The 26318-nt window shown below is 37.8% G+C and overlaps 1 protein-coding gene across 2 annotated transcripts in view; it reads left to right on the plus strand.

Moving 5' to 3' along the window:
- The window catches only part of LOC108699815 (proline-rich membrane anchor 1), a 46383-nt gene extending 20877 nt beyond the window's left edge, over positions 1-25506 (plus strand). For both annotated transcript variants that reach the window (XM_018232410.2, XM_041574952.1), the window contains exons 4-5: positions 13371-13482; positions 24324-25506. In XM_018232410.2, coding sequence (XP_018087899.1) covers positions 13371-13482; positions 24324-24393 — 182 coding nt within the window. In that variant the 3' untranslated portion in view covers positions 24394-25506. The remainder of the gene's footprint in view (positions 1-13370; positions 13483-24323) is intronic.
- The last annotated feature ends 812 nt before the right edge of the window (positions 25507-26318 follow it).

Genomic DNA, 26318 nt, shown 5'->3' on the forward strand with positions numbered 1-26318 from the left:
ATGCAGCTTGGATGACTGCTATAGCTATTATTTTATTTTATGTTTGGTACAGAGGAATTCTCATGTTTATGGAATATCTCTTAAGGCTCTGATAAAACCATGAGAGTTGTGCCTGCTATAGAGAGATTTGTTTGCAGCCCCATTTAGCTAACTACAATTCTTTACGATATTGTGCTCCCGGGCTTCTAATTCTCCTTCTGTCTTCTTACAGGGGACATATATTACCCTAGCAGAACTTTGAACGTTAGCTTGCCATCAGCTAGCCAGACAATAATAATATATTATACTTAATTTACTGTTTCCATTACACTAATACAAAAACAAAACAAAAAAATATGGCATAGTTACCCTTTCACAGCCAGGGAACTGGAAAGCTAGAGTAGATATTGTGAGCCTATTAGTGAGAATTAAAGCAGAAGGAAGTCTACAAATCACTGGGGGTAGCAGATGTTAGGCACCCCCAGTAATTTTAATAGCCTACCTGATTCCTTCGGCTGGTACTCCTGTTAACAGAAAACTGCACAGGCCCAGGTTATTTCTGTGCAAACACCATGGAACGAACCTCTTATTCTCCTTATGGCATTCCCACCACTTTCCTTCTCCTTTAAAGTATAAATGTATTGTGATATGTTGCAGTTCTCGCTGCCTATCTATATTTATATTTTTATTGCCACCTATATTAATTATCATTTTAATCAATAGATAGGGGAATATTTTGCTTTTAGAAGTTTTCGAAGTGTGTTTACAAAGGTTACAGGAAATCGTTTATGCCTAAAAAGGTTACCCTGTTGCCGTCTGAACATTGCTTTAACCATTCTAAGCTATGGTGATGATTTAACTCATTTTTGAAAAGTTTGCCAAATGTAAAACTCTTTAAAAAAAGTTTTTTTTTTAATTCTCTTTTTATTAGGTTTTTATTAAAAACAGGGATTACACATTGTCAAAGAAAAAAAAGAACAAATCATTGCTACAGTTATCCCCCAGTTCTACTATCCCTACTAAAATAGGGGGGGGGGCTAGATTGCTGTATCCCAAAAGTAACAAAATAAGAGAAAAGAACGACCTAAAGAAAAAAGAATCATATTATTTGGGCAAATTCCAGATAGGTGTTTATGCAATAATGAATATTTATTCATAAGTCTCTATGGTTTCCATTTGGTTGTCTCCCTCAGGTTCCAGATTTATTTGGCCTGTTAATGTATCTCCCAACACTTTAGAGAGCAGGAGGCTTATGTATTCGGCATTAGTCTTAATGGTCACCGTAGGCTTCCTGAATGGCATCCCAGTTGGTCCATGTTCTGTTGAAAAGGCCAACTGTGTAATTTCTGATTGCTGTTATGTATTTCATTCTCCTGATAAAGTGGACTCTCTCCAGGAAGTCTGTTTCTGATGGAGGTTGGGAATTTTTCCAGTTGCCTGCTATGGCACATCTAACAGCAGTAAGCAAAGCATTTACCAGTTTTTTAGTTGGGTTTTTGAGCTTGGGGATTCTCTTCCCTAATATGAATACTAGGGGGTCTGGTTGCAGATCAAATAACAGGGCTCTGCGTAACCAACGTCTTACTATAGTCCAGTATATTTGGACCCCTGGGCAAGTCCATAAGATATGTAGCAATGTCCCTTCAGTGTTGCATCCCCTCCAGCAGTTTGGGTATGTAGTCTGGGGAAACAGCTTGTGGAGAAGAGAGGGAGTGTGATACCAGCCCATCAGGATCTTATTCTTATATATATTCTCTTTTAGGGTCACACATATGGGTGTTTTACTTGCATTTGCCCAGATGTTGCCAATTCTATAGGATAGTTCGACGCTTCTTCCCATTTCATGTATGCGTGGGGAGCCGTGTTGAGGTCCTTATCATTAAAAAAAGAATACCATTGAGAAATTATTTTTCTTTGGGATATTCCCAAGTTGTTAAAATGTTTTAAAAGTGCAGTAATTGCTGTATTCAATTTCAGACAAAATGGGTCATTTTTTCATGACGTTAACATCATTGGTTGATGTTAGAGACTTGCAGCCGGTTGGGTACCTGCAGGTTTCGGGTATAAAGTTTAGAGAAGTAAACCTTTAAAATAAGTGAATGTAAAGTTGATAAGGAGGCTATTCTTAGGAATTTTGTAATGTACATTCATTATTTATTTTGTTTTTATTACAAGATATGAAAGGATACATGTACTGTTAATATGAATGAATTTGGTGACAACAGCGCCACCTGCTGGTCAGTTTCCCACCAAGTAGTCAAGGAGAAAGAAAGAGGCTGCTCTGATGTTCTTCTGCTTAGGAAAGATGTGAGTAAAGTTTCTAATTGTTTTCCTAAGCAGAAGCCTCTTTCTTTCTCCTGACAACTTCCTTGACTACTTGGTGGTCAGACTGGTTGGAAACTGACCAGCAGGTGGCGCTGTTGTAACAAAATGTATTTATATTAACAGTACATGTATTCTTTAATATCTTGTAATAAAAACAAAATAACCAATGAATGTACATTACACATTTTTTTAGAATAGCACTCTCATCTATTTTACATTCACTTATTTTAAAGGTTTACTTATCCTTTAAACAAGCAGTCGGGCAGTCTGTGGAAACCCTGCCTCAGTATCCAGCTAAACTGCAGATTTTATCCCTCCCAGCCACCCGTGATGATCAAGCAAAATATGGAAATGAAAACAATTTCTAAATAAAAATAGCATGTATAATTGATAAGTTTATAGTAGGGAATATATAGTAAATTTCATTTTTGTTTACCATTCCCTGTTAAATCTGTAATAAAACTGGTGGTGAATGCAAGTCAGACGAAATACAAACACTTGGCATTATTACATACAACTGTCTACCTCCAGGCTGTAACTGTTCTTCGCTTTCAAGGGGAAATTGTTTCCCTGTGAGGAGGAGAGTTAAACTCTTGCTGTGCTGGTGGGAAGTACAAAACCCATATGAAATGCTGCAGATAATATTACACATGGAACAACAGCTGGGTCACTGCATCTTTCAGCGTGTTGTTTATATTTGAAATACCACAAGGCTAAACATTTACATGGTCAAGAGAAATTCAGTGTACAAAAACAAAGGCACAAGTACAATTTCACTATATTTTTGAAGCAGTACATTTTGGTAAAATATGAGGAAGTAAATTCCCATTACACTGATATGTGGTCTTATGAATAATTTTATTAAGTTCTAAATCAAATTAAAATGTAAATGATTCTTTTTTTTATTTTCATTTTTATTGACTTTGCAAAGGAAATTGAATGTTGCATAATTTAGGGGTTAGTTTCCTAGTTTTGTTATGCATATGTTTTCTTTTATCTTGATTATTCTGCTTTGAGGTTTTGAACAAGGTTATAACTATTAATGCCTGGGCCCCAAACAGCCTGCATATGTGGGCCCTGCCCACCCTTCACCAGTGAACACTATGTAAATGAGTAGAGGGGGACGGGTCCAAGAATATGTTCTGGACCCTTCAAATGATTTCCCTTTTCTTTGTAAAAATAAAATAGCACCTTGTACTTGATCCCAACTAAGATATAATTAATCCTTATTGGAGACAAAACCCTCCAATTGGGTTTGATTTTTTAGTTTCCGATAGATCCCATTTCCATACCTCCCAACTGTCCCGTTTTCAGCTGGACAGTCCCGCTTTTGACAGCTCAACCCGCAGTCCAGCATTTTTAATGAAAAGTCCTGACTTTCTCTGCACTGAACAGCCAGAAAAAGAAATAAAGTTTCTAACTTAATTGGCTTTTGGCAGAGAGCCCAGCCACAGCAGAAGATAAGATACTTTGTAACAATTTTGAGATAAGCACATAGATAAGGAGGTCCCTTGTGAAAAGTTAGACTGACAGCTTAAAGGGCAATTCACCTTCATTAGCAAAACTGTAATAACTAAAAATATTATCATTATTATTATTAACGTGTATGTATATAGCACCAACATATTGCGTAGCACTGTAAAGTAAATGTGATTATACAACTACATCACATGAATTATATACATAGAACATATGGAGTAACAAACATCACAATCAATACAGGTACAAAAAGGTGAGGAAGGCCCTATGCATAGGCATACAGTCTAAAGGGAAGGGAGTAATACACAAGGTGTGGGAGTGGGCAAGATCGAATTAAGTGGGTGAGAAATGTGGTACTGTATGTGGTGTTGCGTTTGGTAGTTATATCCAAAGTGGGAAGGAGCACACCAGAATAAGCAGGCATTGCCTTAGGTCATTTGCAGATTTATTGAGTACACAAGCTTTCGGGGACACAACCCCTTCCTCAGGTGCAATTGGTAGTTAAGCAGAGTGAGGGTAGGCTTCTCAAAAGTAGTGCATACAGAATTATGTTAAAACTTTCATAACCTGACAAATTTTGTAAAATGAACATGGTCATTTTGGGGGTTTGGCCACAAAAATGGGCATGTTCAAACGGTTTTCGCCATTTTGTCCCTCTTTTTTTTTCTAAAATGTTGGGAGGTATGCATTTCCATAGATACCATACTGTACATTTATGCATAAAATGTCCATCTATTTATTACAAAAAAAGCTGAAATGACACATTCACAAACCCGAATACAGCAGGCCTCTGTTCTTTATTCTGGGGTTTTTGATCGGGCAGTCCGTGAAAAGAGCAGTGCACCCCTGAAAGCAAGCGTTCAGTATATGAGAACTAAGGGGCTTGCTTTTTGCACCCCTTAGTGCTTTTGCACTTGTGCCCATGGATTTCCTTAATAACCCCTATTTGACTCCTACTTTTTACAGGGCCACAAAACTAAAATAAAAAAAAAAAGGAAAATCATCACTTTAGAAGTTAGAAAACTACTACAATAATTCGCTCCGTTATTAGTCTACAATTGTAATTTAAAAGTGAGCATAGATTGAGATATGTAAAATTCTGTGAATTCCTCTGAAGGAATTGTATATAGTGTTATGGTGGTCATAGATGTAACAATTACCACCTTTCTTTAAAAAGATCTTTCCAGGAAAGATCATTCAAGTAGAGCTGAATCGTTATATATACAGGTAGAAACAATAGAATTCTACCTGTATCTGACGATGGCCGATGTTCAGTTGCCTTCAAAGGCGCCCAATCAAAATTTTACGCCTGGGCCAATCAACAAGCCGTCCGATATCCAAGTCTTCTGCCGATATCGGACGTCTCGTCTCCCACCATTCATGCCCCAAAATCGTACAAAAAATTGTTTTGTACGATATTATCGCTGCGTCTATGGCCACCTTTAGTCTTGCTAATGGCCAACAGTTTGCTTATACTGTATATTGCAACTAATTGTAAGAAAGCAGAATGGCAACACACAAAAGTCATGTTTTGTTCCTTCTCAAAACCACCAGAAGCACGTGGCATCTGGACACAATTCTCAAAGCAACTATGAGGTTGGAAGCACAAGTTTAAAACATGTAAATGATCTTTGTCAGTCAATAGCACTGGTAAGTCAGTTATGTCAGTGAGTCAGTGATTGTAGTACGGGAATCAACAGGCTGTTCCTGCAAAGTGCCAAGCAGTGCCACAGAGCTATCAGCAGGACTGAACTGGGATTCAAATTAGTACACAATCAGAATCTCTGATTTTGTCCAGGTGTAGTAATCCTGAGAAACCAATAAGCAGTTTGCTTTTAAACTGATTACTAATTGGTTGCTGTAGTAGACTAGAACTTAATGGGGATTTTCACCTTTAAATTAACTTTGTTTATGATGTAGACAGTGATAGTCTGAGACAATGTGCAATTGGGTTTCCTTATTTATTATTTGTTGCTAAGATGCAAACCATGCAACAATGCATGATTTGATTAAAAGACTGAAATATGAATAGGAGAGGCCTAAATCGAAAGACGAGTAGTAAAAAGCAGCAATAACAATAAATTTGTAGCCTTACAGAGCATTTGTTTTTAGATGGCGTCATTTGAAAGCTGGAATAATAATTAAAAAACTATAAATAATGAAGACCAATTAAAAAGTTACTTATAATTATTCTATAACGTATTAAAAGTTAGTTTAAAGGTGAACCACCCCTTTAAGCAAATGATGTAGCTTTTATTACAGTACCCCCCAACTGTCTTCAGTCACTAGAAGAAACTGATGATTGACAGTTGGTCAGGGCTCTTGTTCAGAAGTATGGGGTTTGGGCATCCTTTTAGCCTAGTGTTCTAATCTAAAAATCGATATTTTTTGATTATTTCTTAAACAAGGCAACCAGGGAAATTTAAGCTAATTCATGTTTTGTCCTGTTACTACTCTTCAGGGGGGAATGTAAAAAACATTCACAGACACCTTTATGAGCGTTAGCGGCCATGTTTGCGTCCTTTTTGACCGTTTTTTGACCTTAACGACTTCCTTGCAAAATTTGCAACCAAATGGCTGTTGCGAATATTTGCAGTGTAAGTAATAAGATTTTGTAAAGCGTTTTTGTGACAAAATATTTTACGAAACTTCAGAGCAGATGTAAATTCTGACCTCTGTGTATCGAAAATACGCAATGTAATATTCGCCAGCAAATGTTTTTTCATTGCGATGAGCGCTAAACATTCACAAAAATGCCATTTTAAGTAGCGATTGGGATTTTAATTACATTCCCAATTTGTTAGTAATGCAATATATATCACATGGCAGAAATCATGATTTAAAGGGCATGTAAAAGCAAAAAAATAAAATCCCATTGTTACTTTCTTTAATGAAAAAGAAACCTATCTCCAATATACTTTAATAAAAAATGTGTACCGTTTTTATAAGAAACCTGACTGTATGCAGTGAAATTCTCCCTTCATTTACTGCTGTGGATAGGAATTGTCAGATGGTCCCTAACTGCTGAGCAGAGAAACAATCATACTTATGAACAGCAGGGGGAGCCCCCACCTTACTTCCCAGCCATGCAGAACTCAAGCAGCTTTGTTTATGACGATCCCTAAGCAGCCCAGACCACACTGAGCATGTGCACAGTCTTAGTCTTGCAAAGATGTTTAACAAAGTTACAAGATGGTTTAGCTAATTTTGAAAGCATAAATTATTTGTTTGATTAGGCTTTTGGTGCAGTAAGTTCACATTTATATTTAGTATACAAAATACAGCATTTCTAGCCTTATTCTATTTTAGACTTTACACGCCCTTTAAAGAATTGGATGAAATATCTCTATTGTTGGTAAAGCTTATTTGTTGAATTGTAATGTTAAGGTTTTGACAACACTGGGACATGAAAAACTTCAAAGGCAGATGTTGAGTATTTTCTCAAGAAAGATTCATTATACAAATTCCATAGCCTGAACACAGGATCAATATATTCTATAAGAATGGCTTTCTCCCTCACACTTCAATTAGGATTTGCTTAGATTGTTACAGCTGCTGTGAAAATACCTGTAATAAAATCTGACTGGACAGGTTATTGGGTTTAAATGTAAATAAATCTGATTTATCTAAGGGACACACATACAGTGTGTAGCTCCCACCCTCTCCAACTATAGTCAGGTGATCCCACTGGTGTCTAATAAAAGGACAGCCAAGTTTGGGAGTTTTACTTTGAAAGCAGCAAGTAAGTTGCAAGTAAAACGTAGTCGTCCCTTTGTAAAATGTATAATGAAGCAATAGAATTCTCAATGAATCAGATGAAAATTGAGCACAGGACTGGCCAGATATGGGATGACTTTGACGTAGCTGGCCAGCTTAAATATATTGCAATATATGGACAAACAATCCCTGTTTTGTTTAAAGGGTAAGGCATTTTTTAGTAGCAGTATGCACAAAATGTCTCTGTCTTAAATATATTGATAATGGGTTGAGTGCAGAGGACTTTTGTAACTGTTGACACACATACAGTATACAGCCTTGTTCTGTAACTTCTACTCAGATCACAACATGTATTTTACTTTTTGAAGTATTTCATAGCCCACTTGCCTGCTATGTAATGATCTTTCCTGCAGCGTCTGTTTGTAAAGGATAAAGGATCTATCTGTAATTTGGACCACCATACCTTAATTCTGCTAAAAGTAATTTAAACCTAGTTTTTTTTTTTTTACCTATATGGATTCATGCAGCTTGGTTACCATCTACTACATGATACTGTTTTATTTATACAAAATTATTATTAAAGGAGAACTCCACACAAACATAAATTAAGCTTTTTGAAAAGTAAACATAATTTCAAGCAACTTTGCAATATACATCAATTAAAAAAATATGCACACTTTCGTGATTTTTAATGGTTTGGAACAGATCCCTAAGCCTAGCCCCCTACTCTCCTGACGATCTGTCTGACTACTTTGCTGAGCTGGCTGACTACTGTTACTTTGTATCAACAGCCATTTGTCCTCAGTCTGCATCCTCCAAATCCCACAATTCCCTTGATTTCAATAAGGAACGGAACATCACAGTGCAATGCATTGTGGGTTATGTAGTTCCTGCATGCTGTCTGTAAGCTCTGGAGAAGTTGCTACAATTTGTAACATCAGTGTTTTAGTCCCTCCTTCCCTGCCAGGATTTCAAATAATGCAGAAAGGGAAGAACTGTTAAACAGATGGATTTCAGCATAGAAAATGGCATTTATTCATACTTTTTGAAGAAACAGGTAACTGTGATGGGTATATTAGGGGTTTCTGTGTTATGTGGGCCTCTTTATCAAATTTTGGTTTGGAAGCCGGAGTTCCCCTTTAAAAATAAGATTTCTTTTGCTTCAAATAAACTCTATGGGAGATAGTGTTCCTGTAATTCTGTGCTTTCAGAATAAAGGTTTCCAGATACCTTTATTTCTTTTCCTTAACTACACAGTTTAGTGTTTTGCATCACAGTGGGGGGCATTGTTGTAGTAATGACCCAGATGCACTGCTTGGGGGAAATTTAGTCAATTGGTCAAGGCATTTACTAATACCAGGAAGGATTTATAAATCTCTACATGTGGCATTATGTAACTTTATTCCATGTAGTGGGCAAATTATACAGTAGAAATTTGTGGGCAAGATAATAATATATTCTTGTTATAGAGAGAGGTCTATGGTGAGTTTTGATAGGCTAGTAGTCATAAAAATCCATAACAAGACATCTGACATCTGAGGTCTGGCCATTTCCTATCAAAGCTGTCTCATATAGAGGTCAATAAAACAGTGCAATCTATTATGGCTACTATGGGATAATGTAATAATATTTGGATGCCGCCAGGTCTTAATAAGAGAGGAGCCAAGCAAGAGCTCTGGACTGGCAAAGGGGCATGATCGTTATCAAGGTTCTGGACGGAAGGCACAGTTCTAGGAATAGACAAAGCGCAGTCAGGCAGGCCAGGTTCGGTGTGGGCAGAGTTCAAGCAAGGTCAGACAGGCCTGGTTGGTACAGGCGGCGTTCAAGGATAGTCAGACAGGTAAGGGTCAATACCGGTTGAATCAGGATTCAAGTCAGGATTAGCAGAGTTCAGGATAGTCAGGCAGGCAAGGGTCATATTGGCAGAGTTCAGAATAATCAGACAGGCAGGGATCAAAACCCTCTTATAAACCAGGGAACCCTGACACACCATGGCCAAATTCTGAACTACCAAGAGACATGCTCCCCTTCCCAACTGTAAAATAGGTCCATCCTTTAGCTGGCCAAAACCTGTGGACATACCTGAATAAATATTGGCAAAACGTTACCTCCCTCAACTCATAAACATAGATTTCTGTACCATAGTATAGAAATCACACCTATTTTTGATTTGTTAATTTTGTCAATTTGATCTTGAAATTTGAATTCGATCTTCTAGCTCTTACTCAATATTGTTTTTGGCTTTGTTTGAAAACATGCCAGAAAGCAACCATTACCTGATAATCTTTGCCAAAACATGTATTCTTACACAGAACCACTGACAAGTACTGTATGCTGTTCAGCTCTATGCAATAGCTGAAAACAACTTGAGACTTCATGGTTTTGATTGACTTTGCTTGCAGAATCACTCAATACACTGACATCACTGGCACTCAGGCTCTGTGTGCTTATTAAAATCCTGCACGCCTGAAATGAAGGAGAAAGCAGTAAAAGCTAAAGTCCTTAGGCATAAACATCAATCTTCCCTTTGCTTTGTATAATAGTATTAGAATTACAAAAATCAGAGAGCAGCAGTCCTAAACATGAATCTGTAGTACATTCACTGGAGTTCTTAGTATAATTGTTTTAATGCCCAGAGCATAATAATTAGTGAGCTAGCTAGTTTTGGAATTTGATAAATTGTTTTATGGTTTGCAGGATCCAAAATAATTAGCCTGCTTGTCTATGTGGTACTCAATTATTTCATCAAAATTATTAGTACAGCAAATGAGCATGAACTGTGAAAGCTTATTTGTGTCTATTTAAAGGGGATGTAAAGGCAAAAAAAATCTCCCATATACTTTAAATAATTAAAAAAATAATAAAAAATGTGTATCGTTTTTATAATAAACCTGACTGTATGCAGTGAAATTCCAGCTTCATTTTACTTGCTCTAACAGCTACACATAGGAAACTTCAGCCGGTCCCTAACTGCTCTGCAGGGATACTATCATACTTTCAAATGGCAGGGTCCCTACTTCCCAGAACTTGAGCAGCTTTGTTTGTTTCCCTGTAGAGCAGCTGCCGACCGTGCAGAGTTTTGTATCCACAGACCCAGTACAGTCTGTATATTCTGATTATTAATTAGTCTTGCTCTATTGGCCTCTATGGCAGATATTATTTGACTTGTGCTGTCTTGATTATTCATGACGATCCCTAAGCTTAACCTCCCAACTGAAGCCCAGACCACACTGAGCATGTGCGTAGTCTTGGTCTTGCAAAGATGTATAACAAAGTTACAAGATGAAAGCCCCTTGTCATTTGTTTAATTAGGCTTCTGGTGCAGTAAGTTAATGTTTATGATTAGTATACAAAATACAGCATTTCTAGCATTATTCTATTGGTTTCAGATAGTTTACCAGAAATAAAGACCTTTTCCAATTACTTTCTATTATCTATTTGTGGCCATTTTTCTAATATTGAAGTATAAAGTTTCATTCTTCACCTTCTAAAGCAGCTCTGGGTGGGGGGTCGCTGACTCTTGATACATTTAGTTGATACATTTGTTATCTTTAGACCTACTGAGCAGAATCCATGAGTTTCATTAAAGGGGAACTCCGGCCTCCAAACCAAAATTTTATAAAGTTGCCCACATAACACAGAAACCCCTAATATACCCATCACAGTTACCAGTTTCTTCAAAAAGTATAAATAAATGCCATTTTCTATGCTGAAATCCAGCTGTTTAATAGTTCTTCTCTTTCTGCATCATTTGAAATCCTCACAGGGAAAGAGGGACTAAAACACTAATGTTACAAATTCTCCACAGCATGCAGGAACTACATAACCCACAATGCATTGCACTGTGATGTTTCTTTCCTTATTGAAATCACGTGTGCAGGGAATTGTGGGGTTTGGAGGATGCAGGCTAAGGACAGATGGCTGCTAATACATAGTAACAGTAGTCAGCCAGCTCAGCAAAGTAGTCAGAGAGATCAGCAGGAGAACAGGGGGCTGGGCTTAAGGAACTGTCAGAAACCATTAAAATCATGAAAAGTTTGCACATTTTTTAAATGAGGTATATTGCAAAGTTGCTTGAAATTATGTTTACTTTTCAAAAAGCGTTATGTAAAGTTATGTTTTTGTGGCGTTCCCCTTTAAAAAGCAGCTGTTAGAATTGATACAACAGTTGCTAATATTCCACAGAAATGTATCAACTAATCAACTAATTGTATCAACTAAATATAGCAAATTGTAACAGTTCAAAATCTGCTCCTGGATGCTGCCAGACTGAAACACTTACATTTTGAGAAAATAGTAAAAAACAAAAGATGGAAAACAATTGAAAAAGTATTTGTTTATGGTGAACAATCTGATAACAATATAACTATGAAGATTTTCATTCATAACCACTGATAACAACTGAAGATAAAAAAGTGTTTGAAAGATCAACAACCCTTGTATTTGCAGCCACCATGTTCAACCACTGTCAGCGCCCATGAATCTGAAAATGATCAGACATGGACTTTTCCTGACGATACCCCTATAGCCAGTACAAAAAAGAACATACTAGGCTTGAGCCTAGTTTCTAATGGTTTTGAACAAGACACAACATTTTTCCATTTCACACACAACATATGAGAACAAAGAAATTAAGGAATAAGGAGTAGGTAGAAGGGGAATACACGTAGGGCGCAAAGCTTGCGGGCACCCGGCATGTACCATGTTGACTACTCCTAGTCCAGGCCCATGTCCTCTCATTGACCGGTTATAAGGGAGACTCAGTGATGAGCAAGTAATGCGTGTTCCACTCTTCCAAGACAAAGCATCTGGACACTTGAGCATGGGGGGGGGGGTGCTGTAACTAGTTACAATTTTATAATCATACTGCCATTGCATGTCAAAGCCAACCTAATAATTTATCTCTGCTCACATTGTATGTGCCTGCACCTCCCTGCTTAGTCTTATATTTTGGTGGAAAATTGTCTCCTGAATATATAAGTTTAAACAAAGACAGGACACATGACTCCATTTATCAACACTGGGCAAAGCCCTTGGCCAGTATCCCCTAGTAACCAATCAGTGATTGGCTATTTTTCAGCCTGGTAGGAATGAATGCAGCAATATGATTTGTTGTCTTGGGGTACCACACACAGGCAAATTTGACCAATGTTGATAAATGATTCTTGATGTTCTTACATGTCCATCACCCTGTAAAGTTGCTACCTGTGCCTGGTAGCTTTTCACATAGGCAAATGGTATAGGGAACATGGACATCTCATACTTCAATGCGGTGAACCAGACAGACTTTTATTCAGCAGCTCTAACATATCTTGTAATAAAAACAAAATAAATAATGAATGTAAGTTACAAAACTTCTAAGAATAGCCTCCTCATCAATTTACATTCACTTATTTTAAAGTTTTACTTATCCTTACGTAAACAGAGGTTATGAAAAGATAACACGATTCAGTCTTGGATATGCAGTTTATCATATTCATTCTGTCATTCTAAAGGGCTGCATATATTGAAATCTTTTTTATTGCTGTCATTTTCTGTTAAAATCACTTTGCATGCCAGCTGTCATCAACAACATTTCTGAAGAAGATGAAAGGAAGTGATGCAGGTGAATGCGCCCATCACATCGTCCCTGACTTCTGTAGAATACTTATTCATTAACAGCACAAATGACTCCTTGAATTTCTTAAAAATGACATTTCTCCATCAGAGTATAAAAGGACAGTTCTGCACTCTTGTAGTTAGATATTTATTTTACTGAATTCCATTCAGACCGCAAAATAAAATGTGTTTTTACTGTTCCTTGCACTTAATTTAAACATCTGTACTCTGGAAAGCTGCTCTTACTCATCCATATTGTTTTTTCTTTGCAGCTGTTGGTCCTGTATGCATTCAGGAAAAGACCTGGTGGCATTTCCTGGTAATTATTGTTGCTGCAGTTCTTCTCTTTGTAGCTGTTATCATGTGCTACAAAGCAATAAAGAGGTATGTTGATATTTTTGAATCTATACTTGATACTATGAGTAAACATTTAGATTCATGGTAGTGGGATATCAGACTCACAGCTCTTTAGCTTTTGGGATCTTGGGACTTCAACCATCACTTAGTAAAATAAAGCTGGTCACAAAGTAATCCTAGCACAGACTCTTAGGGGCAGATTTACATAGAGTCAAATATCGAGGGTTAATTAACCCTCGATATTCGACTGCCGAATTGAAATCCTTCGACTTTGAATAGCGCTAGGATTTTAATCCATCGATCGAAGGATATTCCTTCGATCAGAAAATTGTTAGGAAGCCTATGGGGACCTTCCCCATAGGCTAACATTGGCCTCAGTAGGTTTTAGGTGGCGAACTAGGGGGTTGAAGAAAGTACTTTGACTATCGAATGGTCGAATAGTCAAACTTTTTTTAGTTTGAATCGTTCGTTTCGAAGTCGAAGTCGAAATTCGAAGTTTTTTTCCTCTATTCCTTCATTTGAGCTAAGTAAATGGGCCCCTTAGTTTTAGAGGTGTTGGTGGGTGCCCACCAACACAAAGCTTGAACATCAAAAAGTAGAAAGAGGCAGCTCTTCATTTATGTAGTATAATTACAATGTATTATTAGCATGCTATGATCATGCCATACTACATTATAATAGTAAAGGCAAATGTATGGTAAATAAAGGGAATGCTGCACCTTTCCACTTTTTGGCATTAGCAGCATTGAAGGATACAACAGTAAGGACTAGGTAATGCATGCTTTAACAACTCAGGTTTTCATATAATTAAAACTGTTCAGAACCTAATATTTTAGTATTTTAATATTTAATTGGTGAATTATGGAATGAGTTTGTGCAAGGATTGCAGGGTTTTTTTTGTCTTGGAGACCTCCTGGACATTTTCTGTGTAAACTGTTCACTAATAAAATCAGATGTGAGGGCTCACAAAGGTACAGAGTAATTCTCTCCACTGACATTCACTGAATTTGGAATGTGAACTCTGGCAATTTGGATAATCTCCACACCTATCATCACCAAATCTGCAGTATGCCACTACCTTGGTGCAATGGTGAAAGTTTAAACTTAGCGACCTGCAATATCAGAGTTCACATTCTGACCTAAGTGCTGGTGGTGGGCGAATTTATTCACCAGGCGTGAATTTGTGTGAGAATGTGCGAAATTCGCAGGCGAAAATTCACCGCCGTCCAAAAAAATGGATGCCGGCATCCGTTTTTTGGACGCCGGTGCACTTTCGCCAAAAAAAGAGCGTGTCAAAAATACGGATGCCAACGTCAAAAACGGACGCGGCGTAAAAAACGAGATGCCGGTGCCGCTTAATTTTTCGGCAAAGCGAAACGGCGCAGATTGGTCCATCACTAGTAAGTGCATATCAGTGATGCAATTTCTGAGTGTGACTGTGAAACTTCGGGGCAGATTCACTAACTTCGAGTGAAGGATTCGAATGAAAAAAATTTGAATTTCGAAGTATTTTTTGGGTACTTCGACCATCGAATTGGTTAAATTCGTTCGAATTCGAACGAAATCAAACGATTCGAAGTAAAAATCGTTCGACTATTCGACCATTCGATAGTCGAAGTACTTTCCCTTTAAAAAAAACTTCGACCCCTACTTCGGCAGATAAAACCTACCGAAGTCAATGTTAGCCTATGGGGAAGGTCCCCATAGGCTTGCTAACCTTTTTTTGATCGAAGGATTTTCCTTCGATCGTTGGATTAAAATCGTTCGAATCGTTCGATTCGAAGGATTTAATCGTTCGATCGAACGAAAAATCCTTCGATCGATCGATCGCAGGATTAGCGCTAAATCCTTCGACTTCGATATTCGAAGTCGAAGGATTTCAATTCGAGGGTCGAATTTCGAAGTATTTTTAACTTCGAAATTCGACCCTTAGTGAATCTGCCCTTTCATGTTCAATTGCACTAATGTACTAAATTCTCTGCACACTTTTGTTAACCTTGTTCTTTCCTTTAACGCAGCAAGCAGTGCACCTTGGCTCACTTACAGCTAATTTGCTCTTTAGCTAATGATATCTCTATTTTTCTCTCCTGCTTATAAATCTAACCTTTAAACCACCTTATTTTGGTTTTAAATGTTGATGTGAAACTGTAGACTATTGTGGAGTTAAAAGTAGTAAATCATATATTACCTTATCCAAATTATCGTCATACAATTAAATATGCAACATAAGTTGACTGATTTGCACCCTGCCCTGGTGGTTATGGTTTTGGGAGCAGTTTTTTTTCACTTCAGATGAACTTGTTTAGAGTAGTTTTCTGAGTTCTTTTGCAATTGACATTAATTTTCATATTTAAATGGGTTTATTAAAAAATAGCATTTTATGGCTGCTAATATTATGCACAATCTAGGAATGCATTCTAAAACTGGGGAGGTTGCCGGGCATGGTAGTGTAGCAACAGGCAATTTCTGCACATTTCTGTTACATAGTAACATAGTAAGTTAGGTTTAAAAAAGACACAAGCACATCAAGTTCAACCTTTTAGGTCTTTATATACCCTGTCTAACTGCTAGTTGATCAGGCGGAAGGCAAAAGACACAATTTGAAGCCTCAAATGGGGAAAAAATTCCTTCCTGACTCCAAGATGGCAATGAGCTATCTTCCATTACCCTGTATTTCCTCACTTGCTTAAAATCTTTCCAACCCCTTTTTAAAGCTGTATCAACCTGTAGAACTGATTCATGGAGAGAATTCCAAATCTTCACGGTTCTCACTATAAAAAAAACCTCTTCTGAATATTTAACTGGAACCTCCTTTCTTCTAATCGGAATGGGTGCCCACATGTCAGCTGGAAAGACCTATTGGTAAATAAAGCATCAGAGAGATTATTTTATGATCCCCTTATAAAATGTAATGTACAAAGTTATCATATCACCCCTCAAGCGCCTCTTCTCCAGCATAAACCACCCCAACTTGGCCAGTCTTTCCTCATAGCTAAGATTTTCCATACCTTTTATCAGCTTAGTTGCCCTTCTCTGTACCCTCTCTAATTCAATAATGTCCTGTTTGAGTGATGGAGACCGAATCTGTATGGCATATTCTAGATGGGACCTTACCAGTTTTCTGTACAGTGGAAGAATGACCCCTTCCTCCTGTGACTCTATGCCCCTTTTAATACAGCTCAAAACCTTATTTGCCCTTGATGCTGCTGACTGGCATTGCTTGCTAGAGCCAAGTTTATCATCTACAAGGACTCCAAGGTCCTTTTCCATTATGGATTTGCCTAGTGCAGCCCCATTAAGGGTATAAGTGGCTTGGATATTTTTACATCCCAGGTGACCATACAGGGCATGACCTTACATTTATCAACATTGAATCTCATCTGCCACTTAGCCACACAGAATGCCAGTTTGTCTGGTCCTGCTGCAAGGATGCAGCATCCTGAATGGAGTTCATTGGGCTGCATAGTTTTATGTCATCTGCAAACACCGATACGCTACTTACAATACCCTCCCCAAGTCATGGTTTATAATAGTCATTATAATAGAGGATTATTCCAATTGAATCCTTCTTATTATGTCTGATGCAGTTCTGTATACCATATCATTTAAGAGTTTTAAAAGCTGTATATGGTGCAGCATTACTTGTATCTAATGGGGTGGGAAAGCGAAGAAAAAAAGTTACCATATATTATTTCTAAAATCTATCACTAGTGTGTGTGTTTGTGTATGTGTATAAATAAAAAGGTAAGAACTGGCACACATTGTATAATATGCAAAAAATAATTTGCTAACTGGGCTTATAACCAGACTTCAGACTTATAATCAGACTAATCAGACTAATTACCATGAGCTACAACTTCATATTTATGTCTACACGCAACCAGGTTAATCCAAAACAAAATGATATAAAAAAATATATATACTATACTATATGTACGGGGGAATGTAGTAAAAGTTGGTAACGGAAAAACTATTTGCAATGTGAGAAGTTATGCCTTTGCGCAAAAAATGTTGCTTTGTGCATATTTAATCTAGCTTTTGCGAACCCAGAAACTGTTTAGAGACCACTTCCGACAGTGGAAGATCATTTGCCAATTTTAAAATTTGTAATAAAAATTCTTACTGAAAAAGTCATTATGTTTGCTCCAAAAGATTACGACACTTCTTAAGAGTTTCCAATTATAATTCGCAATGCGATAACAGTTTAAAGAACAATATTGCTTTGCGAGATGTGGATTTTTAGTCTTATTGGTGCAAATTGTTTTGCTCTTTGCAACTTTAATTACATTCCCCCGATAGTTGTTAAACATTGAACTGGTTGGATCATGTTCCTCCAATATTCCAATAAAAATAACTTGTAAAGCACTCTAAAAGCTATACATAAATCTAAAACATTAAAAGGGTTTTTTTCTGCTTGTGACCATAAACCCGATAAAATGTAATCAATACACAGCCTTGGGTACAGACTCAAATGAGAAAGCCGGGAGGAATATTTCTAATTGTGAGGACAAGAACACATTTTGTATTCATAAAGTAAAGTTGACGAGTTTTAACGTGGAGTCTGGGGTCTCTTTATTTATACTATTAGGATATATAAAAGTCTTAGAATATTTCTAAATCCAAAATATGAGATGTGCATAACTGTTTATTCTTGCTGCTTCCAGACGTAGACAGACATCATTCTGCCACCAGTCACAATGACTGCAGTGATAGCCCTTGATTTAATTGGCTTTTCAATTAGGGGCTTTGGACTCATGGTGAGTGGTGCTCTCATACAGTATTATAACAAAACTGTTACTTTAAAGTCTGTGTTAAAGTATTCCCCATGACTGATATAAAATGATGCAAATTTGCTGAGAAATACAGATTAAAACTGTAGGCTATAAGTCTGTTTACCGTTAGTTTTAATTAGAGAGAAAAAGTGCTCCTTAATATTTACTAGCAAAGTTTTGGATAATTTGTGAAAAATATTTTCTTCTCTTCTGCCTTTAAATCTGAAGTGCTAGAATGCTACATTTGTGATCCATGGGTTCATCCATACAAGAGACATATATGCAGCTGTATTCACTCAGAGGGTCTATGTAAATCAGAATTGGCTCAGAGCAGTACAGTAGCACTTCCATCCACTAACTACTGAATGCTGCTGCTAGTGTCCAATTTGACTTAAAGGGGTGGTTCAGTTAATTTCATGGGAGTATGTTTGTGAAGATTTTCATTGATCCAGGTCATGGTACTGTATATCTGTGGAAATAAAACAAATCAACTGGACTTTTTCTCTTCAAGACTTTTTACCAGTCATCCAACTGAATTTCTCAATGCAGAATAATTTATACAATCTTTCGGGAATATATCCTCTGGAATGTTGCGCCAATCAGCACAATCTGATTATCATAATCAGCAAGGTTGTCAGCCAGGGGGTAATTACTAAACCTCAACTCTTTCTCACTATAATAAAAAATAAATAAGACAAAACCCGAATACCCTTAATTTACCAATAAATCTGATCATAAAAGTCTGTGTGGATAAAAGTTACGTCAAAATCTTGAGGCAATTCTAGCAGTGCAACCTTTTCGAATTCACCCAGAAAACTCGACTTTATTGAATTGTCAACACGACTCAACTCAAATTTATCGAATTATCGAATGAAAACCAGTGTCAAACAGCCTGAAACTATTGAGAATCATGAAGGCAAAAAACATATGTTTTTCAATTGTTAAAGGAACAGCAACACCAAAAAATTTAAATAATGAAAATATCATGTACTGTTGCCCTGCACTGGTAAAACTGATGTGTTTGCTTCAGAAACACTACTACAGTTCATATAAAAAAGCTGCTGTGGAGCAATGGCAGAAATTGAAAAAGGCTATATGGCACAGGTGAACTAATGGATAACAGATAACACCATTAGACAGACAGAGCTTATCTGCTGTGTAACCTGCGTCTTTCTCCTTTGAATGGCTGCCCCCATTGCTACACAGCAGCTTATTTATATAAACAATAGTAGTGTTTCTTAAGCAAACACAGCAGTTTTACCAGTGCAGGGCAACACTGCATTATATTTTCATTACTTTAAAACACTTTTATTTTTTGACGTTACTGTTCCTTTAAAAGGACTTTCTGCCATTTTGACTTCTACATGATTTCGAAAGGTCTTAGCTAGAGTATTTTTCAATTCTGACTTTTAGCAGCTGCATAATAAATCTCAAAAAAAATTCGATTTTTTTTTCCCCCCCCTTTAAAGCTTGAACAAAACAATTAGAGGCTTCAAAAATAGGCCCCCATATATGTTAAAATGGCTAATTCTAAGCAAATTTTCAGTTGGCCTTGACCCCATCTTTCTATTCAGGCAGTCTCTTATTCATATTCCATTCTCTTATTAAAATCAGTGTATGGCTGCATAGTAATTTGGACCCTATCAACCAGATTGCTAAACTGGAGAGTTGTGAATAAAAAGCTAATTAGCTCAAAAACCACAGATAGAAAATGAAACTCAATAGCAAATTGTCTCAGAATATCAATCTCTACTTCATACTATATGCTAATTTAAAGGTGAACAACCCCTTTATCCAGTGACATCAATTTGGTGAACTGGGGCGTGCTAAATTACTTATTTGAGTACTGCAGTGGAAGTAGGGGAGGAGTTTCTCTGTACTGACATAAAAGCTCACATGCTATTTATACTACAAACAGTTGGTTCAAATGCAATCAGAAACGAGCATCTAGCATCAAGACCATCAGACTGAGGGGCCCAGGGCCCATCGGGGCTACTATCTCTGTGCCCCCCCTGCGGACCCTGAGGGCTGCTGCCTCAGGGCCTCCTGTCCAGTAACCCTCCTCTCTTTCCCTCCTCTCCGTGTGCGCAAAAAACGATGTGCGCTGATGCACATGCGCGTTGACGCTCATGTGCACTTGCACACACGAGCGGCATCGAGGTTGTCGGAAGGAAGGCCCTGAGCCAGAAGCCCTGAAGAAATCCAGATGCAGGGGGCCCATCGGGTTTTTTCCCGGTGTCCCGACGGCCCAGTCCGACCCTGAAGACCATAGGCTGTTGGCCTGTACTTGCAAGTAGATTCCCTGTAAATATAATAGACAAGCAGCAGAGACAATATATACAGGTGATATAGGATGGATTCCTTGACAAAAATGTAGTGAACCAAATGCCCTGTTTTTATTTGCCTAATTTCACTTTATCTTGTGCTGTATACTATTAAATATAAATAAGAGGGGTTTATTTATGTTGCATCTACCGTAGATTGTAAAAACAGTTTACATTATCTTTTTATGTATTTTATGCCACCCCCACCAGGAGGGAGCTTCCAGTGCTGGTGGCCAGCTGGCTCAATATATGTATCTGTGTGATGAAGTAATAACCACATGAATGTAATGAAAAAGCTGGGACTAGGGATGGACGAATCAAAAATCTGCCGCAAATATTTTTTTTTGCCGCACGCCGCCATACTAGTCTATGGGCGTCATTTCCGCGGTGAAACAAGGCGAAAAAATTAGCCCATTCCTAGCTGGGACCCTTCTACCCCAAAACATTGCATAATAAATTAGTAAGGGCTCACCCTTCCAGCAGTAACCTTTTGTGCCAGTGAATTGTGTCCTTCCACTCTTCTCATTATTCAAATGTGGGTACCAAAATGGCTTGTGTGAAAGACATAGGGACAGATTTACTAGGGACATGTGGTGACAGCTAGCAAACATTTGCCAGAAATACCATCCGCGGGGACATGGCCAATTTACTTCCAGACATAGAAGACAACGCTAACAAAGTTTTGTGCCCTATTGCCAGACGAATTTTTGCTCAGGCAAATGATCGTTACACCTCACATCCACTAAAGTGCGAATTTTACAGAACTTTACCTCTTTCTCCAGAGTTTCCTTCGCCAGCTTAGACCTGTCGAACTGCTAAGATGAAGCTACATCCTCCTCAATCTTATGTCAGTGACATCATATCCTGTATGCCGAAGAGTCATAAACGTCTTTAAAAGTTGTAACTGTTAAAAAATTTTAAAAAGTCGTTAACGTAAAAACGATTTGCAATGCGAAAAGTTATGCCTTTCCGACAGTGGAAGACCATTTGCAAATGTTATAGTTTGTCACCTGTGGTGGGCAAATTATTTGAAAGCTTGTTAATGGATCACATTCAGAATTATGCCCTGGTAAATGACATTATCAGGGGAATGTAATAAAAGTCGCAAAGAGAAAAACAATTCGCACCAATAAGACTAAAAATCCACATCTCGCAATGTAATATTGTTCCTTAAACTGTTATTGCATTGTGAATTTTAATTGCGCATTGCGAATTTTAATTGCGCACTCATAAGAAGTGCTTGAAGGTGTCGTAATCTTTTGGAGCAAACATAACGACTTTTTCAGTAAGAAGTTTTATTACATTGACTGCGCATTGGCGCAAACTATAAAATTCGCAAACGGTCTTTCACTGTCGGAAGTTTTCGCTAAACAGTTTCCGGGCTCGCAAAAGCTATATTAAATTCGCACAAAGCAAAATTTGTTCGCGCAAAGGCATAACTTTTCGCATTGCGAATAGTTTTTCCGTTAGCGATTTTTATTACATTCCCCCGTATGAGTAGTAATCACCATGACTTTATAAAGAACAGGGCCGGATTTCCCTCAGCACAAATCTGGGCCTGATGAAGGATAGGTCATGTCAGACAAATTTGATTGCTTTTTATGATGAGGTAAGTAAGATCCTGGACAGTGGGGGAGCAGTAAATGTGATCTATTTGGTTTTTGCCAAAGAATTTTCTAAACTAAGGGCTGTTGGTCCTAATGAAGTTGTTGCACATGGATAGGAAACTGTCTACAGGATCAGTGCAGAGGGTGGTTGTTAATGGTACATTCTCTACTTGGGGTAAGGTTCCTAGTGGGGTCCCTCAGGGCTCTTTATTGGGTCCACTTTTATTTAACTTGTTCATTAATGACTTAGGGGTATTCTAAGTAATGTATCAGTGTTTGCAGATGACACAAAACTATTCAAGCACAATTAATTCCATCCAGGATGTGGCAACCTTGCAAGAAGAACTTGACAAACTGGTAATCTGGGCAGCTAAGTGGCAGATGAGATTCAGTGTTGATAAATGTAAAGTCGTGCACCTGGGATGTAAAAATATGCATTATACCATTAATGGGACTGCACTAGACAAATCCATAATGGAAAATGACACTGGAGTCATTGTAGACAATATACGTGGCTGTAGCAAGCAATGCCAGTCAGCAGCTGCAAGGGCAAATAAGGTCTTGAGCTGTTTTAAAAGGGGCAGAGATTTATGGGAGGAAGGGGTTATTAAACCACTCTACAGAGTGCTGGTAAGACCCCATCTAGAATATGCTGTACAGTTTTGGTCTCCATCACTCAAACAGGACATTATTGTATAAGAGAGGGTACAGAGAAGGGCAACTAAGCTGGTAAAAGGAGTGGAAAAAACTCAGCTATGAGGAAAGACTGGCCAAGTTGGGGATGTTCACGCAGGACAAGAGGCGCTTAAAGGGATACTGTCATGGGAAAAAAAAAAATTCAAAATGATTCAGTTAATAGTTCTGCTCCAGCAGAATTCTGCACTGAAATCCATTTCTCAAAAGAGCAAACAGATTTTTTTATATTCAATTTTGAAATCTGACATAGGGCTAGACATATTGTCAATTTCCCAGCTGCCCCAAGTCATGTGACATGTGCTCTGATAAACTTCAATCACTCTTTACTGCTATACTGCAAGTTAGAGTGATATCGCCCCCCTCCCTTTTTCCCCCCCAGCAGCCAAACAAAAGAACAATGGGAAGGTAACCAGATAACAGCTCCCTAACACAAGATAACAGCTGCCTGATAGATCTAAGAACAACTCTCAATAGTAAAAACCCAGGTCCCACTGAGACACATTCAGTTACATTGAGAAGGAAAAACAGCAGCCTGCCAGAAAGCATTTCTCTCCTAAAGTGCAGGCACAAGTCACGTGACTGGGGCAGCTGGGAAATTGACAAAATGTCTAGCCCCATGTCAGATTTCAAAATTGAATATAAAAAAATCTGTTTGCTCTTTTGAGAAATGGATTTCAGTGCAGAATTCTGCTGGAGTAGCACTATTAACTGATCCGTTTTGAAAAAAACATGTTTTCCGATGACAGGATCCCTTTAAGGGGTGATATGATAACTATGTATAAATAGGGGATCATATAATAATCTCTCTAATGCTTCATTTACCAGTAGGTCTTTCCAGCTGACACACGGTCACCCATTCCAATTAGAAGAAAAGAGGTTCCGCCTAAATATTCGGAAAGGGTTTTTTACAGTGAGAGCTGTGAAGATGTGGAATTCTCTCCCTGAATCAGTTGTGCTGGCTGATACATTAGATAAGAAAGAAGGGGTTGGATGGTTTTTAGCAATTGAGGGAATACAATTTCCATTGCCATTTCCCCCCTCTGAGGTAAACTGGAGAGCTTTAGACAGGGATTTATGCATTCAGGCAGGTTATCTATAGACATAAAAGGTTGAACTTGATGGACTTTTGTCTTTTTCAGCCTAACTTACTCTGTTACTATGTTATCCTTATTAAAGGCAAAACAATCCATTTGGGTATAATTATTGTTAAAATGATTTTCTTTGTAGATTCAAGGCATGAAGAGCCAAATAACAGAAAGATCCCTTATCCAGAAAACCATGTTCCACGGATGACAGATCCTATACCTGTACAAACAGAAAGCTATTTATGTGCTTAATGTTATAGTTATTTTAATTAGTTAATGTTACAACAGACTGGGAAATAACTCATATTACAGTATGTCATTGATTTACCTACTTAACAAATATGAAAATGTCTGCATTTCTCTATTTCTTCTTGCTTCCCAAAGGAAACCAATGCGCAAAGAGGAGAATGGAACTAGCAGGGCAGAATATGCAATGTCTCTGGAAACTGCCTAGAACCAGGATCCCAGCTGTGGATATTATTATCATCATTGCATACCCTTCAAATTACGGGAGGCACAGAATGCACGTATCCCTTTTTCATTGTTTTGTTTTTGATGGATAAGTACTTGCAGAAGTCATGGAGAGGAGGACTTCATTTGGAGTCATATGCACCTGTTGCAAAGGCTGAGTGTGAGGTTTTTGTCCAACAAAGGACAAAAATGTACTTCAGAGCATTCACATGAGAAGAAGGTACCTTCATTGCATGTATCTGGTAGAAAGCCCAGGTACTCCTGTTATTGACTGACCACAGAAAGGATTGTATGGCTGTGAAGTACGGAGGGAGACTTGCAGTCATTTGGTCTCCAGTGGAGAATGTAGACTATGGCATCTGCATGTGCAGTGTTTTCCTATCAAGGACTGAACCATTGTATTATGGACACTCTGGGATGATACCATAATTCTGAGATACCCCAAAATGAATGCATGCACTTAATAACTTAACCCAGGACACACAGCTGCGGTATCACCACTATGCAATACCAATGGCTGAAGATGGTTCCAAGAAAGCAATGTAATTGACAAGATTTATGACTTTGTTGTTTTTAACTATTAGTTGCCAGTTTGGATCACATCGTCCCACCAAACAATAGTTAGACCCAACTGGTTAGGAGAGGTCTCACGGTGCTTTGAGCAGTAATTTCATGTTTCATTTCTTTCTTTTTTAATATATTATTTCTTTAGCCTAACCAAAAGATGAATTATTTTTTTTGCTCTCTGAATGGTATTTTGTTGATTTATCCATACCAGTGTGCATTTGTATTCACTGTGCAAGAGAAAGGATGGCAGCTCTGGGTGACAGATTTATCACTTCTCAGATGATTAGATGTATCAGCAATGGCAGCCTGAGCAGCAAACAATTGTCTGGACTGGTACAATTGTAATAATAATAATCCCAAATACATATTCATTGAAGCTTCTGGCTACTACAGAATCTGTTGGCAAATAGTACAGGCAATTAGCACTTGTCATTAATTTATCAGGGTGCAACACTGAGGGGGTGATTTATCAAAATCCAAATTTTCTGCTACAAACTGCGATCAAATCCTCTTGGGTTTTTTGTGCTTATTTATTATTACATTTTCCGGAAATTTACTTTTCAGGAAAAAAATCAAATTTTCACGATTTTTTTTTGCATTTCTCATCCGATTTTTTCGGATTTTTCACCCGAAAATATTTTTCGCCCGAAAACTCTGAAAACGTTGGGGTATTGTACGAAACCCAGCGCACATCAAAAAACCATTGGGACTTCTCTCGTTGACATAATCAACCTCGACAAGTCTGAGATGTCGGATTTTCAGATTCGGACTTTTCCATCCTCTGGGTTTAATAAATTGCGAAAAAATTCGTGATTTTTTTAAAAGTTCGATTTTATAAAAAAAAAAAAGATCACAAATTTTACATGATTTTTGCATTCGGAGTTTAGTAAATAACCCCCTGAATCTACATATCTTGTGTATCAGTTTCACAGACGCTGATTTTCTTGACCTGTAAAAAAAAATAGCATCTGTAAAATATGCCCAAATATGCCCAATTATGTGCCAGTGAACTGCTAGGGTATACCCATGGTTAGATTGGCCTTCCAGAATAACCAAGGTTCTCCATGTGATGTGGGCCCAGGCCCTAGAGGACCCCTGTGTAGGAAAATTCCCCTTCACCCCTTTCAACATAACTCTAGATAACCTCTATAACGTTTGCCACTGTCACTGCCTTATTGAAAGAGATCCCTGATAGCCAGACAATCCCAACTCTTAAATTGCACCACAGTTAAACTGAGTCTATGGCTGGTTGTGTGTAAAATGATAAATAGAAGGCAAGTCTCTTGGCACTTATATTTTAGCTTATCATCAAAACAAAATTCCTCCGAGTGGAAAGTTAAG

Source organism: Xenopus laevis, chromosome 8S, assembly GCF_017654675.1.
Source record: "Xenopus laevis strain J_2021 chromosome 8S, Xenopus_laevis_v10.1, whole genome shotgun sequence".
NCBI classification, from domain to species: Eukaryota; Metazoa; Chordata; class Amphibia; order Anura; family Pipidae; genus Xenopus; species Xenopus laevis.